The sequence below is a fragment of the Bombina bombina genome, chromosome 3 (assembly GCF_027579735.1).
Source record: "Bombina bombina isolate aBomBom1 chromosome 3, aBomBom1.pri, whole genome shotgun sequence".
Taxonomy (NCBI): domain Eukaryota; kingdom Metazoa; phylum Chordata; class Amphibia; order Anura; family Bombinatoridae; genus Bombina; species Bombina bombina.
Genome location: NC_069501.1, coordinates 320,734,846 through 320,752,492, shown reverse-complemented (window position 1 = coordinate 320,752,492; position 17,647 = coordinate 320,734,846). Strand labels below are relative to the sequence as shown.

Below are 17,647 nucleotides of genomic sequence, written 5' to 3'. Positions count from 1 at the left end.
AGTAGCGGTGAGGTCCGGTCGGCAGATTAGGGGTTAATGCTTGAAGTTAGGTGTTGGCGATGTTAGGGAGGGAAGATTAGGGGTTAATACTATTTTTATAGGGTTTTTGAGGCGGGAGTGAGGTGGATTAGGGGTTAATACATTTATTATAGTAGCGGTGAGGTCCGGTCGGCAGATTAGGGGTTAATAAGTGTAGGTAGGTGGAGGCGACGTTGGGGGCAGCAGATTAGGGGTTAATAAATATAATATAGGGGTCGGCGGTGTTAGGGGCAGCAGATTAGGGGTACATAGGGATAACATAGGTGGCGGCGGTGTGCGGTCGGCAGATTAGGGGTTCAAAATTTTAATAGAGTGGCGGCGATGTGGGGGGACCTTGTTTTAGGGGTACATAGGTAGTTTATGGGTGTTGGTGTACTTTAGAGCACAGTAGTTAAGAGCTTTATGAACCGGCGTTAGCCCAGAAAGCTCTTAACTCCTGACTTTTTGCTGCGGCTGGAGTTTTGTCGTTAGATTTCTAATGCTCACTTCAGCCACGACTCTAAATACCGGCGTTAGAAAGATCCCATTGAAAAGATAGGATACGCAATTGACGTAAGGGGATCTGCGGTATGGAAAAGTCGCGGCTGGAAAGTGAGTGTTAGACCCTTACCTACACGACTCTAAATACCAGCGGTAGCCCAAAACCAGCGTTAGGAGCCTCTAACGCTGGTTTTGACGGCTAACGCCAAACTCTAAATCTAGGCCATAGTGATTTAGCCAGATTTTACTTGCTTTAAAATACTTAAAGGGGCACTAAAGTCAAAATTAAACTTTCATGATTCAGATAGAGCATGCAATTTTAAGCAACTTTCTAATTTACTCCTATTATCAATTTTCCTTCCTTCTCTTGGTATCTTCATTCGAAAAGCAGGAATGTATGCTTAGGAGCCAGACCATTTTTGGTTCAGAACCTGGGTTGCACTTGCTTATTGGTCGCTGAATGTAGCCACCAATTAGCAAGTGCTAGCCAGAGTTCTGAACCAAAAAATTGGCTGGCTCCTAAGCTTACATTCCTACTTTTTCAAATAAAGATACCAAGAGAATGAATAAAAAGTGATAATAGGAGTAAATTAGAAAGTTTATTAAAATGCCATGCTCTATCTGAACCATGAAAGTTTAATTTTGACTTTAGTGTCCCTTTAACTCAGTTTAGTGACATAAGGCAGTTGTTATGGGAACAAAGTCAATACGCCTTTTTCAAGTTGGCGTTCAAATAATTTAAAATTAGATTATAAATGTGCATTTCTCATTTTTACAGAAAACATTTTACTGTGGTCTAGCTTGCAAGTAGAATCAATATTGCATGGTGCATTATACATATACTGTCCCTGTGTTAATAAAGGAGCACACTCTGGCATTAAAAGTAAATGGTATGCCAGAGAATCTTAATGCAGACATCATTTTTTTGTTAGTGCCCCTATACTGTGAATAGATAGTGCAGGGTGCAATATTATCCCCCATCTTACAAGTAGTGAGTTATGTCTTGTGCTTTAGCTATTGGAGACCTGAATTAAAAGGTTAAGTCTGGAAAATATGCACAATAAAATACATGTATCATAAGCAAAAATAAAGTTTTACTCTATTTTTATAAATATTAAATGTAAAATAATGTTTTTTCTTGAGAAAAATGTTTTTTTTTACAGTTATTTAAAGGGATATGATACATGATAAGGTGTTGGACTGGGAAAGGCTTAAAACTGTGTCTATGCACATGTGCATATTTGTATGTGTGTAGATATGTATGTAGGTTGCATTGTTTTAAACGTATTTCTTAACAGAAAATCATATTTAAAATGTTAGTGAAGATTTCCCCTATTTGCCCTTCGACTAAGCCCACTTTAAGCTTTGTGCACCGCCTGCTTAGCGCTTGAGCAATATGCTTCAGGAGTTTTTCAGCACTCCACCATAAAAGTCTATAATGTGAAGAATTTAGTGCACCTGCGCTGACATCCATGTGCCCTAGGCTTTCACTCAAGCACAAATATATTACTTTTAAAATACAATATGAGCACAAGTATAAAGGGGCTGTTGATTTAACTTAAGTGGTGTTAGCGTACAATATTGCTAATATTTTTGTGTTCCAGTAGATTATAATATAGGTGCATATGTTTTATATGTGTGCCCCCGTCCCCCACCATATGCAGGTAAGAAGTTATTGTGCCAACTTTTAACAAAATCATTTTTGCAAATTAAAATATATTTAAAAAGTTATGTAGTCAAATTTGATACTTACTACTATGGGGTCTATCTATCAAGCTCCAAATGGAGCTTGATGCCCCGTGTTTCTGGCGAGCAGAAAGGCCGCTGCTCCATAACATGTCTGCCTGCTCGGAGCAGGCGGACAGATATCGCCGGAAATCAACCCGATCGAGTACAATCGGGTTGATTGACACCTCCCTGCTGGCGGCCAATTGGCCGCGAGTCAGCAGGGGGCGGCGTTGCACCAGCAGCACAAAATGGATAAAAAAAATCAGTTTTATACTAAATAATTCTTAATCTTAAATAGTTCCACAAAATGTTTTTACAGGAATTTAATAAAAGTCTTTTAATGCACAACCAAACATTGTCCTGTCACACAAACAATCATTATGGGCTCCATGTACGAAGCAGCGAATGAAGGGGCGGGCATTACACACTCCGATGAGTGTGTAATGACACATACGGGCCAGCGGATCAACAGTTCCGCTGCCCGTGTGTAGTGAAGGTAGGCGGATAGCTTCACGATTTGAGAAGCTGTCTGCCCGCTGGTTAGTACATGGAGGTATATATATCATTTTTAAAAGCTTCAAAATAATACTTTAAAAGTCTTCCTTATGTGAGTCTTCCCTTACATGATATACAAAAATGATTAAATATGATTGGGAAAAAAATTACATTTTTATCATAATTTCATAGTTTTGTTTAACCTTCAAATAAGAAAGCCCTGTATTTTATTGTATATATCTGTTTGGAAAATACTTGTTTCCTGATTACCCATATCCAACAAAACATTATGTCTGTGAGCAAAAGAAAATCATCTTTAAAAGTGGAATTAGTGAGGTAATGAGATGAACATATCAATCAACAATCCAGTATGAGCTTGCTAAAAGTAATGACTTGAATTCATATGTTTTGGTTTTTTTTGTCTAGAAATGGACCAGAATACCATAAGTGACAAATGAGTCTGACAATTTGTCAGTTCTTTGCCCTAACAAGTAATGATATTAGATAGCAAGGTCATTTTTGGTTCAGGGAAAACTTATTATTTGGATTGCAATATAAAAGAGCCACATGGTTCACAACATCATTAAAGTCACTGCAGTGAATTATAAATGTTGCATTAAAATGAGTGTATAGCAGAAAACGTATTCATTGCAGCTATAAAAGCCAATGTCATAGGTATATGACATTAGTATAATGAGAGTTGTGGCCTGTGATAATGCCAAGGTCATACTCTAAATGGTAACAATTCAGACATGCTGTAATGATCAAGGCTTCTTTTACGTGATTGCTCTTTTAAATAGCAATTTTACATTTTATGGCCTTTCTTCTGAACATTATATTATGTCCCATGTATAAAATGGTTATGAATAGTTTAGTTTGTGATTATTATTAAATCTAATACATTTATACTCCATTTTATGCATCATGGAACAGTACACAGTTGACTTTTAATATTTCACAGCTCCAGTCACATTTTGAGAAGACAGAATCCATTTTGGCCTAAAGCAATGAACTAACTTAAAAATGGTTTATAAAAAGATAAAACAATAAGGAAATGATAATAATATACCATTTTCTACCAGTTGTTATATTTTCCAAAGTAGGAAAAGATACCATTAATATTTAGGTATTGTAAGTATTGTTTGTTGTATAATATATGCTACAATGTTTCCTACTGGCATAATTTGGGGTCTCTTCTATTATGAATCAATGAGGAAGATTTCAAGTAAAATACTGAATTCAGGTAACAAGATTAGTTATATATATATATATATATATATATATATATATATATATATAATATCTGATTTCAACATTATGGTACGTCACAATATTATGAAACAAAGCATCCATGTTGCTTATATTTTCATGATAATATGTAGCAGGCAGGGACAGGGTAAAACTGAAAAACAGGGAGTACTAATTAACCACCTATCACAGGTAAACATATTCTGTATTATGATCATTAAGAAAAGCAGGGCATGTCACTCCCTTTCTTTATAAAGTAAATATGATATGATTCTATGAGAATATTGTGTTCTGGGCATGGGTGGACAGACTGAAGGACCACAGTCTTGGGGGGCCAGCCACAGCCCATCCTACCTCATCAATCAACTCTGCTGTGTTACATAAGATTCAGGGGCATATTTACCAAGCTTGAAGGCTCACCTGAAGCAGAAGTTATGAAGCAGTGATCTAATGACCGCTGCTTCATAACCTGTCCGCCTGCTCTGAGGCCGCAGATAGAAATTGCCAGAAATCAACCCGATCCAATATGATCGGGCTGATTGACACAATCATAAATATGCCCCTCAACTTTTAACGTGCACAAATTTGCACATGTTTCACAAGTTGAAAGTACATTTTTCCACATGAGCGAAACCCAATGGGCTCTAACTTCAGGACTTCAGATATGTTGACCGCTCTAACACATTTGTCCCATTATCTTCAGTGGAACGTGTTTTGGGGAAAAAAAAATCTAAGACATCTCTTACAAGTGCTTCTTCTCATGGAAGAAAATGGAAGAAAATGTTCTTTTTATTTTTAAATAAAACAAGAGAATAGTCAGAAGACAAGACAAGGGTCAGATCCCTAGGAGAAGTCCGATCAGTCACTAAACACAGGGAGAATCCAGAAGAGAAATCAGAAAAGAATACAAGTTCAGTATTCCAGAAAAGCAGTCAAAGCATCAAACACAGAGGTGATCCAAAAGAGAGGTCAGGAAACAAGCCAGTTTACAGGAGCCAGGAGAATAACCAAACAACAGAGATACAGGCACAGGTCAGACACCCAAACTGAGTGTATAAACCACAATGTCAGGGCAGGGAGTGCTCAGTGAGGAAGCCTTTTATAGCAGTACTGATTGAGTAACTACCTGCAGCTGGCATGCAGGTGGAGCCAGAGAGCTAGCCAGTGCAAGCAGCACGTCTCCAGGAACAACAACAGAAAACAGTGTCCTCTGGTTGCACAGGGGTAGAATAAAAGGCTCCCAACCTGGAGTTTTAAATTAAATCCTGGGGACAGCCGTGACCATAATCCTTTACTGCAAGACATAAATACAAATATTTTACAAAGAGCAGGGCCAAGTTGATCCCTGAGGCACTCCACTAGTTTATTTTTTCCAATCGGAGGACTCAAAAGACCAGCCTCTGTTTTTGTACATTGAGTCCAATGAATATAAATATTTTCTATATGTGATAAAACCTTGTCTTGCTTTAAACAATTAAAAGTATAGCTTAATGGTTAAATATGTGTGCTATATATCATAGATCAATAGTGCAGTGCATCAGCACTCACTATGATTAATTCTATCACTCAGGTCCTGGCTTTTGCTTGAGGGTTAACCCAAAGGTGTGATAAGTCAAAGTTGAAATAGTTCTGCAGAAACTGCTTCTCTTGTAATCTAGATAATAGTTTAGCCATTTGCTGCTTAGCCAGTGACCAGTTTACAAGATTCCTCAATATTGACAATCTGCTTACTGCTTCTTCTAGCTATATGTCTACCTGTCTGTCTGTCTGTTTATCTATATGTCTGTATGTGTTCCTGCAACATTAGGACAATTTGTGTTTATCATTTACCACCAATGCAAATTTTAAAAAAACATAAATATATTTTAAGATTTCAAGGTTATAACCAGACTTCTCTTCTCTTTATAAGTGACCTTGATCAAAGTGATTCTCATGTATCATTTTCATTTTGTACAGTAATTCTTTAGCAGTTATGTTATGGTTATGTTCTTTTCTTTCCAGTAAATAGGGATTTTTTATGATGTTGTGTTCCAGCATCAATATAAATGGAGACCTGAGACATATATTTTTAATAGGTTCATATATAATAATCATCACATCTTGGGATGTCATTTTGTTTCTATTGCATTGTAAAATTGTAGCTTAATCTTTTAGTTCCTTGTGTAAATCACAACTGGAAGCATGACAGTCTTGCTGCTTTTATTAGACGTGACAAAAAAAATCTGTTAAGACACTTTTTATGGCCTACTGAGACAAAATGTTTAAAGGGAAAATGATACAATTAAAGAGACATCAAATTGAAACACTTTAAACATTAATATTTGTCACTGTTAAAAACAGCTGTGATTTTGTTAGGACAGTCAGTCATGTATTTTACAGCTTATTAAATGATTTCTAAATAATGGGCTAACGTATCTATGGGAGGATTACTTGCCAATCAAGAGGCTCATTTTACTAAGTCTGCCAGAAATTATTGACATCTTCTTGAGAAAACCATTAGGCACAGAGAGTCCCAATCTAATCATAGCAGAGCATATAATTCATCACAACAAAAGTACAGTTATTTGTTAACATGGAGATACTATTTGCTGGGAGGTTTTTTTTTACACTGAAAAATTGATGTAGTCATAACATGTTTTTAAAAGGACATACAATTCAAAATGTAATTGCTACATTCAAAGGAACATGATACATATAAAGTACAGCTATTTAACCATGTTAAACGTATACTTTTTGCATAAAAAAGATTAAGTTAAGGCTGCTTATTTTAATGCAAAGTGCATTCTTGTACAATGCTGGTTCATGATACAGAGTGTAGATAAAAAGGAACAAAGGGGCACCTCATGTGTAGAATCACCAAACATTAGTATGGGCTTGATGAAATATGAGCCAAATGGATACTCACATGTTACTGGAGCACCCTGATGTGCTAGTAGGTACAGGCTGTAGAATTATAGGGTGTAACAGCTCACCCACAACTGGGGTTCCCTGTGTGCTGCAGTGGGTGAATGAGACAGAAAAAACACTACATGTGTAGATCAACCAGAGTATAACAACTTGTAAATCATCAATGCCAAAGGGGTACTCATATACTGGACAAGCACACCTATGTTCTGGTAGAGACAGGCTGATAGATTTCAGTAGGGCATATTAGCTCACCCGATTGTAGTTCTCCCAATAATCAAGATGCAGGTAGTCAGTGAACACAAGCAGGTAAGGTGCTTCCACTCAACTTGGATTTTTTTTTAAAAAACAATGTTTATTAAAAACAATTAAAAACAAGTACAAGTAGTGTAATAGGGGTATCCAAATATACCCCTATAAATGCAACACGTTTCATCAGGCATAATAATCACCTTAGCAGACCTGCTTTTTATAGCTCTTACCTAACCCTAATGGGACAAGTCCACCCTTTTAGGGGGTGTGTTCCCTAATTAATCAATCATATACACCTGCACATCCAGAGTCTACCTACGTAAACATCAAGAGTTCACTATATACTGCATTACACAATGTAAACATTAAGCAGAAATAGACTAAAAGAGAACAAATGTACATTACAACATTCCGATATCACAAATAACAGATGTGTATTTCATTTGGCATTTCATGTTTCATTGATAATTTCAATCATTTAAAATAACACCCATTTCATGTGCATTAATCTTACAAATATTTAAATACCCTTTTTTATATATAAAGATAATGGATATGACATCCTCCCTCTAAGCAGCAAATATAGACAGTCTGAATTATTTGCTGTTTAGAGGGAGGATGTTTTTTTTGTATAAAAACATCTTCATATAACCTATATAAAAGGGTAAAAATATCCTTCCTCTAAGCAGCAAATATAGACAGTCTGATTTATTTGCTGTTTAGAGGGAGGACTTTTTATCCTTTTATATAGGTTATATGAAGATATTTTTATAGAGGTTATCTCTACCAGTCTATGAGGAGGAGGCAGCCAACATATGATAGTCTATTTCGGTGAAGACTTCCTTACACTTACGAAGTGCATCCAATTCATTTTGGGACTTATTGATTATAGGATTTTGTATGTATGCTAAACATATTTTTGTCTTTTTGCATATGGTACACTGTTAACTATTAATATTTCCATCCTGTTATACATGCACCCCCTCGAAATTTCAGCATATCATAGTTCATGATACAAAATCTCACTGGCTGACAAAAAAACTCCCTGTTGAACAGTTGTAAAAGCTTAACAATATTTTTTTTTATCACTGCAGGGACATCAATTCCATTCTCATGTACAGATATGTTTTGTTGCTTACAAATCTTGCATTTACAATTACATACCATTACAATTCAATAGTAATACTGTGTTTTGACAGTTGAAGCCAGATATGATCTGCTCCCATAGCTGTGTAGAGGTCTACATGGGGGGGAGAGAAAAGCATTCTATTAAGTGCACATTATATTCAAAACTAGATTGAGGAGTTATGTCACTCTTTTGAGATCTTACAATGTTGTTACCATTGATTGTCACTGCTTACATATCTTTACATAGATAACTGCACAAGAACATAAATTTCAACATGTGTAGCAATGCTTATTGAGAAGTTATATATTAGCATTACATCAACATCTGTGCTACATGTTTACTTATATTTGTAACACAAGTCTAAAGAAAAGTGTCAATCAAGATGCAGACTGACCAAGGTACTGAGGCAGATGCAAAAAAAAAAAAAAATCACATGAGATAACAGCAAACTGGACATGGCAATGAACAACCTGGATAACAAAAATAATACAAGAATGGAAACAAAAATATTGCTGCCTTTAAAAAATACATGGGAATGCCAAGTGTTACAATACTGGATAAACCTCTGAAATATTGACATAGGGTATGCCAGTCTATGGAGTTAACATTGAATGTAAATTTTGATGCTAAAGTGCCCGGTTTTTAAAACTTTGATTAAAAACAGGGGCACTTTAATTCATCAATATTTTCATTTCACTCCTGTTGTGAAAATAAACTTACTTTTTAATCTTCACAGCAGCTCCAGCTTCCTCCACCTGTTTCAAAGCCTCTTCCTGGGTCTAAAATGAGGTATCTGGCTTCATCCAATCACAGCAGTGAATCAGACACTGAATCCCCCGGGGGGGAATCTGTGATTGGAGGATGACCTATCAATCATTTCTGACATCAGAAATGGCTTGTGAGACCGGAGAAAGCTGGAGCTGCTGTGAAGTTTAAAAGGTAAGTTTTTTGTCACAACAGGAGTGAAATGTAAATTTTGATGAATTAAAGTGCCCCTGTTTTTAATCAAAGTTTTAAAAACCGGGCACTTAAACATCAAAATTTACATTCACTTTAACATTGAATTGTAATTAGGTTTCTTAACTTAAGTAGGATTTAGTGAGTATGACTCATAATGAACCTTTGTGAAAATAACTGAGCTATTTTCAAATCATCAATAAATTCCAAAGCCATAATAATATACTTACTATTTAGCCTAATTAGTCTCATGCATTTCTACATTTTGTTTGAATTTTTATCTCTAATGCCTAGTTTCCATTGTGGTGGTAAACTGTGTAAACAGGTGGTAACATGTATCTCCATAAAAGTATATGGAGATATTTTATGTTACCACCAGTTTACACAATTTACACCAGCAATTGCCCAATTTACACCAAACTAGGCCCAATTTTTTAAAACTGTTTGACGGATATATGCAGATAAATACAATAATGAATTTGATATTGTTTACCTTACAAACATATTTTAAAAACAAAACTTTTGTTCTTTTGGTAATATTAATATTAAATTGCCTGTGATGAAATGTGCCAAAGAGTTTGACCTACATTGTGTAACTTAAGACACTTATACTAATAACAAAAATTCTCTAGTAGTTCAGAAGAATGATAATAAGTTACTTTCAGTTGATTTTGCATATCATAAAGCCTTTTCAGAGGTGTAACTAGGACACACTTCGGAGAGGCAGATTAGGGGTTAATAAGTATAATGTAGGTGTTGGCGATGTCGGGGGGGGGCAGATTTGGGGTTAATAAGTGTAAGATTAGGGGTGTTTAGACTCGGGGTTCATGTTAGGGTGTTAGGTGTAGACATAACTTTTATTTCCCCATAGGAATCAATGGGGCTGCGTTACTGAGTTTTATGCTGCTTTTTGGCAGGTGTTAGACTTTTTCTCAGTCGGCTCTCCCCGTTGATTCCTATGGGGAAATCGTGCACGAGCACGTACGACCAGCTCACCGCTGACTTAAGCAGCGCTGGTATTGGAGTGCGTTAAGGAGTAACATTTTGCTCAACGCTCACTTCTTGTCTTTTAACGCCAGGTTTGTAAAAACCCGTAATACCAGCGCTGTATGGAAGTGAGCGGTGAGACAAAACTGCTTGTTAGCACTGCATAGCTCAAAACGAAAAACTCGTAATCTAGCCGATAGGTTTTAATGGCAGATAAGAATCATAGGCCCAACAAGTCTGCTCAATATTTCCTAAAAGTATAAGCATATCTCTATACACAGAAACCTATGATAGGTGAAAAAAGGAAAATGCTGTTTAGCACATAAGTAATATATAATAAAACTTAACGTTTATTAATGCTGGTTAAGAAAGACAGCAAAATATTAGTGGCTGCTGCCATTGAAATAGTTAAAAACACATTCTGCCTGAATGGTTTGAAAAATAAATAGTTAGATTTGGCCTGTGGATATTATAGTATTTAGCTGGAAAAACCTGCTGTTATGTAGGAGTGCATTTGGGATTTATGCTCAGGTATGTAGTATATTAGATATATAATTTAAGTAATGATACATGCATAATTCACTACTGGGCAAACAAAATAAGGGAAGAGATCCCCCCTTAGATATCTACTCCCCTCGCTGTTAACCCTTGTTGACAGACAAAACATATAACTTATCATGAACAAAGCAACAAACAGACAGAGAGCTGATTAAAACATAAAAGACCCCTGACACGGTTGCGCTGCAGATTTCCTCTATGCGTATAGCATCATCGCACGAAAGAGCCTTTGATAGGTTGTTGAGTTTATCATTTCACAAAGAGTCTTCTGATAGGTTGAATAAGACTGTTTGCCTGGACTTTATTTTTATGCTAGTACGATCGTACATGCGATCACTGAAAATCTATGTTCAATAATTGTTGAGGAAGAATATAATGACAAATCTTGATTTGAGTTTTTAATCTGAATTTTTAATCACTGTAAAAAAGCACTAAAGACAATAATGCTGCACTATATTTATATTGAGAACTTGTAGTGATTGTTGATAGGTTCAGTTAGAATGATTGGCATGTGTGTAAGCCAAAGGGAATGGATTTGTCAGATGGTACAAGAGATTTATATATAAATGAGCCTATAATAGAAAGTCAATCGTATACCTTATCAATTTTTATGAATGAAAAATAGTGTGATGTTTTAACAAATGATGCATTGTTGCTTTCTATTTGGGATACTATGAAAATATTTTGAATATTTAGAACAATGGTTATGCGTGCTGAATAAGTGAACTAGTGACAGTGTGATTACTAAGCAATAGGAATTATAAAACAAAACAAAGTGTAATATAATGGACGATCATATTGTAAATAAGGGGTGCAAATAACTGAGGTGTGCTTGTGAAAAAATTTAGTGAGGGCATAAACCTAGCACTCCTAAATAATGAGACTAAAAGTGTGATCAATAAGAGTGAAGTTGTGATATTTGTATACACTTGAGTGCACTTGCATAACTTAACTTAGGTGGTGAATGGCAATGATAAGGTTGTTCTGAGTATTAGATGAACTGAGTTGAGGATATTAATAACATTATTTTAAATATAAACTGTAATTCTTGTAATTATTTAATCCAAAAGGATTCACACTGTTCAGAAGATGGAACCATCTGCATTCCATCTGTAGCAATACACGTTCCAGATTTCCTCCCCGTATGCCCAATGTTGCCTTTTGTTTCACAGCAAATTTGAGTAATTTTTCATTATTGTTGTGTTTTAGGTTGAAATGTCTGGGTAAACTGGTTAGTGTTTGCCATATGATAAGTCTGTTGGTGCATTACGTTTATTTCAGCAATGCTCTGATAAAGGTTTACTGATCTGTCGGGTGGTCATGCCTGTATAGAACAAATGGACATTTTAATACATTTATTACCCCTGACGTTGTGCATTAAAAATATTTGGGCAGGATATGTATATAGTTTGATTTGTCTTTAAAGGGATACTGAACCCAATTTTTTTTCTTTTGTGATAGAGCATAATTTACTCCTATTATCAATTTTTCTTCATTCTTTTGGTATCTTTATTTGAAAAAGAAAGCACCTAAGCTTTTTTGGTTCAGTACTCTGGACAGCACTTTTAATTGGTGGATGAATTTATCCACCAATCAGCAAGAACAACCCAGGTTGTTCACCAAAAATGGTCCGGCATCTTGCATTTCAAATAAAGATATCAAGAGAAGGAAGACAATTTGATAATAGGAGTAAATTAGAAAGTTGCTTAAAATGTCATGCTCTATCTGAATCACCTGTCCCTTTAATATGTTTTATTTTCCATACATTGGAACATGCTTTGCAAGTTCCACAAGGTAACATACCACTAACTTTCGCTGTTTTTTAGGAATGTGTATGTAATGGCTTTGGACTAAGGAGTCGCTTAGGTTTTTTGGTGTTTTGTACCCTATGGCAACTTTTCTGCCTATTTGGCTGGCCAATAAAGTGTCATTTTGTAATATGTGCCAACGTTCATTTATTATTTTGGCTACCTCTTTGGTTTGTGAATTATAGGTGGTTATTAATCAAATTGTATTAGCCTTTTCTTTTGTTTTAGACTGTAACAGAGTGTCCCATTTGGTATTTAGGGCTTGCATTCATGCCCTTTTTATCAATCTATTACTATACCCTCTACTTCTGAGTCTGGACTACTTTAATGGATTCTTCATTCTTGTTTGTATGTATCTGTATTAGAACAGTTTCTTCTGAGCCTGAGGAATTTACCTTTTGGGATTGCTCTTAAGGTACTGGAAGCATGTGCATTTTCTCTAGGACTGTAAAAAACCACTGTTTTTACATATAAACGTATCTTGTTCTTGGATAGCTTATTCTTATATCAGGCATTCTTAAAGTCCACCACAGTGTTTGTCATTACCACCTCTTTTGGAAATTTATTCCATGAATCAATCACCCTTTCTGTAAAGAAGAACTTCCGTAAATTACTTCTGAATCTACTACCCTTCAGCTTGAGACCATGACTCTTTGTTCTTTTTATAAAAATACTCACAGCCTCAGCTGTACTAAGCCACTTAAAGGGATAAGATACCTACACCTTTTCTTTCATGTTTCAGATAGAGCATGCAACTTTAAACAACTTTTAAATTTACTTCTATTACCAAATTTTCTTTGTTCTTTTAGTATCTTTTTTTGAAAAGAAGGGATGTACGCTTAGGACCCGGCCCATTTCTAGAGCACTATACAGCATCAGTTTTGCAAGAATGCTATCAATTTGCAAGAGCACTAGATGGCAGCACTATTTCCTGCCATGTAGCGCTCCAGATACCTACCCAGGTATCTAGTCAACAAAGAATATTGAAAGGTAAAGAAGCAAATTTGATAACATAAGTAAATTGGAAACTTTTTCAAAATGGTTTGCTTTGTCTTAATCACAAAAGAAAAAAAGAGTTTTATATCCCATTAATATACGTGAACGTCTCCTCTAATCTATACATAGTTAGGTTATTGAGCCTTTCCTGGTAAGTTTTATTTTTAAGAAAAGGTTCAATGACCTAAATATGTATAGCTTAGAGGGGAGAAGGGAAAGGTGATTTGATATCAACTTTCAAGTATTGTCTTACACACACACAGCCACTCACCCACAATTACACACATGCAAGAAGTCTTCCCACCCTTACTCACAGGTGCTCTTGTACTTAAACACACTCACAATGCACTCTTCCACTCTGGTCAATAAATTCAGGCACTCTCCTAAACTTTCACACACACACACAGGCACTCACCCACCCTCTTACACGTCCAAGCACTCTTCCTGCCCTTACTCATACATTCAGGCTTTTTACTACTTACACATACTCACCATCCACTGATGGATTCTTGGACACACATTCAGGCAATCTCTTACCCTTCCACCTGTACTATTCACAAACTCCCCAAGTGTTACACACAAACATACATACAGGCAAGCAGTCTTGCACACACAAACACTCAGGCTTTCTATTACCATTACACACACACTCTCCACTTCCTAAAAACCCTATCTCTGATGCATACACCGCCAGGTAATCTTCCACTCTTATGTACACACACTCTTACCAGCCTTACACACACCTCAGATGTTCTTCAACTCCTATGCACACTGCTGGACATAATGCTGCTCTTCTGCATATTAATAAGGCCATATGCACACACCTCCAGACACATCTCACCATTACAGAAATGCAGGTGCTATTCCTATTATTGTATAAACGACATATATTCTTGTAGCCTAAAGTAAAGTTACCATGCACTCTCCCATTAATATGAACACCCCAAAGGCCCTCAACAACTATTACACACAACACACACATCTCCATGGACTCTCCTACTCTTACTCCTCTAAGCACTCTTCCAAATGTATCACTTCTCAGACACAATCCCCAGACACACTTTCACCTTTAAACACTCAATTGCAGGCTTTTTTAAAAAAAAAAACTTAACTCACACTCCTAAATAGTCTTCTACCCCTGCCAGGGGCTCACCCATCCTTTTGCTTTCTCCTAAGCACTCACTCACTTTCTGAGGGGCTTTTTATAACTTAAAGGGATATGAAGCTAGCATTTTTTTTCTTTCATGATTCAGATAGAGCATGCAATTTTAAGCAACTTTGTGCTGTCCTCTCACTTTTGATTTTTGTGGTATTTTACACCCTGGGTACATTTAGCCACCAATCACAAAAATGGTCCTGCTCCTAATGCCAAGCAAACAAAGAAAATTTGATAATAGGAGTAAAAAAGAAAGATGCTTAAAATTGCTTGCTTTATCTGAATCATGAAAGAAAAAAATGTACTGTAGGTTTCATATCCCTTTAAGAAGTGCACTTTTAGGCAATATATACTATTATGGGGATAAATTGAGTCTGAAATGGGGTATTCATATTTTTTTCTTTCAATCTACCACAATGCTTTCAAATATGACGCAAGCTAGACATTTTCTTGAAAAGATGTAAAAATTAACTTCTCTTACAAATTTTAAAGGTATAGTAATGCCAAAATTATGTAATGATTCCAATTTATTGCTATTATGTAATTTACTTAATCTTTTGATATCCTTTGTTGAAAAGCATTCATAGGTAGACTGCATCAGTGCACTACTGGAAACTAGCTGATGATTGGTGGATACACATATGTGCCTCTTTTCTTTGGCTCAGCTAATGTGATCAGCTAGCTTCCTGTAGTGCATTGCTGCTCCTTTAACAAAAAATATACTATGCAAATTTAATAATAGGAATAAACAGGAAAGTTGTTTAAAATAGTTTGCTATGTCTGAATTATCCAATAAAAACAATGGGTTTAATGTCCCTTTAAGTTGTGTGCTATATATGAGGCAACAGTTATAGCACATTGTTCTATTTACTAATACAAAAATATAACAGTATTATTAAAGGGACAGTCTCGTCCAAAATAAACTTGCATTAAACAATTTTCTAATTTACTTTTATCAACAATTTTGCTTTGTTCTTTTGGTATTCTTAGTTGAAAGCTCAACCTAGGAGGTTCATATGCTAATTTCTAAGTCCTTGAAGGTAGCCTCCTCTCTCAGGGCATTTTGACAGTTTTTCACCACTAGAGGGTGTTAGTTCATGTGTGTCATAGATAACACTGTACTCGCGCATGTGGAGTTCAGGTGAGCCAGCTCTGATTGGCTAAAATGGTTGTCTGTCAAAAGAACTGAAATAAGGGGGCAGTTTGCAGAGACTTAGGTACAAGGTAATCACAGGGGTAAAAGGTGTATTAATATAACTGTGTTGGTTGTGCAAAACTAGGGAATGGGAAATAAAGGGATTATCTATCTTTTTAAACAAAACAAATTCTGGTGTAGACTGTCCCTTTAACTCAAGGACAACTTCTGACATAGACTGTAGATTAAAAAAAAACAGAACATATTATTATACTGTTCTCCTGTAAGACTTTTTTTAATAAAGTATTACAAAAAGCTGATCATATAAAGGAAGTAGAGTGATTTCATCCCAATGCTTTCTATCTCTTTCTCTTTTTTTTTTTTCTTGAGATACTTAACAGAAGATCACCTGTGCAATGATAATAATCAACTAAGCCAGCTCTAAAGCTCCCTCTAGTCACACACAGGTTTGCAAACAAGGGAGGAGGTCCAGGCTTTTTTCCCTCTCTCTTTTTCAGCCAATAATGAACGCCTGTCCCCTTTTGAACTGCAGATATTGTCTGACTGGAAACAAAGGTATAAATAACCTATAGGGCAGGCAGAGGAGGAACAGCGTCTGGCTTTAGTTAAAGGCAGTACAACAGCTGTCAGATTACATTATCAGCATGGCTTGTTTAGATAAATGCCATTGCTCTGTAGACAACAGGAGACATGGCAGTATTTTATACAATATACTGAAAAATGAGGAACACAAGGAATCACACAATAGCAAAAGCAGAAAAGATCATTCAGGAATATTTGGGCAAGGTTGTTCCTGTGGCTCACAGAAGAGGGTCAGTCTGAAAAGTCCCCAAATCACATGCAAAGCTGCTTCTGCAGTCCTGGTAAAGACTCTAAGATTTGTGAAAAATGTGCCATGCTTTCAGGAACTACCTTTGGATGACCAATTGGTGCTGGTCAGAAACTGCTGGGCTCCACTGCTAGTACTTGGACTTGCACAGGACAAGGTGGATTTTGAAACAATAGAAACGTCAGAACCAAGTATGTTACAGAGGATTTTAACCAATAAAGACGAAGGAGAGAAAATCCAGCAGCAGGATCACCATGAAATACAAAGAGGACCAAGTCACCACCACCAGCACAGACTCACACAGCTCCCATCAGCTGCAGAGATCAGGTGGATCAAAGAGTTTCTAAACAAGTGCTGGAAACTGGACATCAGCACTAAGGAATATGCGTACCTCAAAGGGATTGTGCTTTTTAATCCAGGTAACTATAGTGATATCTCCCACATCTCTCTCTTTTTTTTTCACTTCCAAGTTGATGCGTTTATATATAAATGCTATAATCATGTTATATATGTCATCACGTGCCTTTTGTTTCCTTTAAACAGTAGATCATGAATGTGACTTATTTTCTCTAGACAGAAGTAATAATAATTACTAATAATGAATTAATAATAATAATAATTATTATTATTTGTATTATTATTAATTGTATTACATATTGTCACATGACCATAGTGGTTAAATATATGTGCAGAAAGAAACACAGGTAAAACATATAATTCAAGGTTTAAACAACCATTTTTTTAAAAAAAAAACTATTTAAAATTTGACTTGTTGGTTTTGCATTTAATGTTTCCTTCTGTTCCTGAAATCATGCAGGATAGCTCTAAAACATAGAATATTGATGCTATTCCAGAGGTAAAAAATTTAAGAGCAATCAGTATTTTTATTTTTAAGGAGCTTCTTGAGATTAATTTAAATGTGTAA

General features: G+C 35.9%; 1 protein-coding gene across 1 annotated transcript in view; it reads left to right on the top strand.

The window, feature by feature from the left end:
- Window positions 1-16,484: 16,484 nt before the first annotated feature.
- NR0B1 (nuclear receptor subfamily 0 group B member 1) overlaps window positions 16,485-17,647 on the top strand; it is a 4,211-nt gene continuing 3,048 nt past the window's right edge. Inside the window, exon 1 of the mRNA XM_053704618.1 lies at window positions 16,485-17,141. Within this exon, the coding sequence (XP_053560593.1) occupies window positions 16,538-17,141 (604 nt within the window). The 5' untranslated portion in view covers window positions 16,485-16,537. The remainder of the gene's footprint in view (window positions 17,142-17,647) is intronic.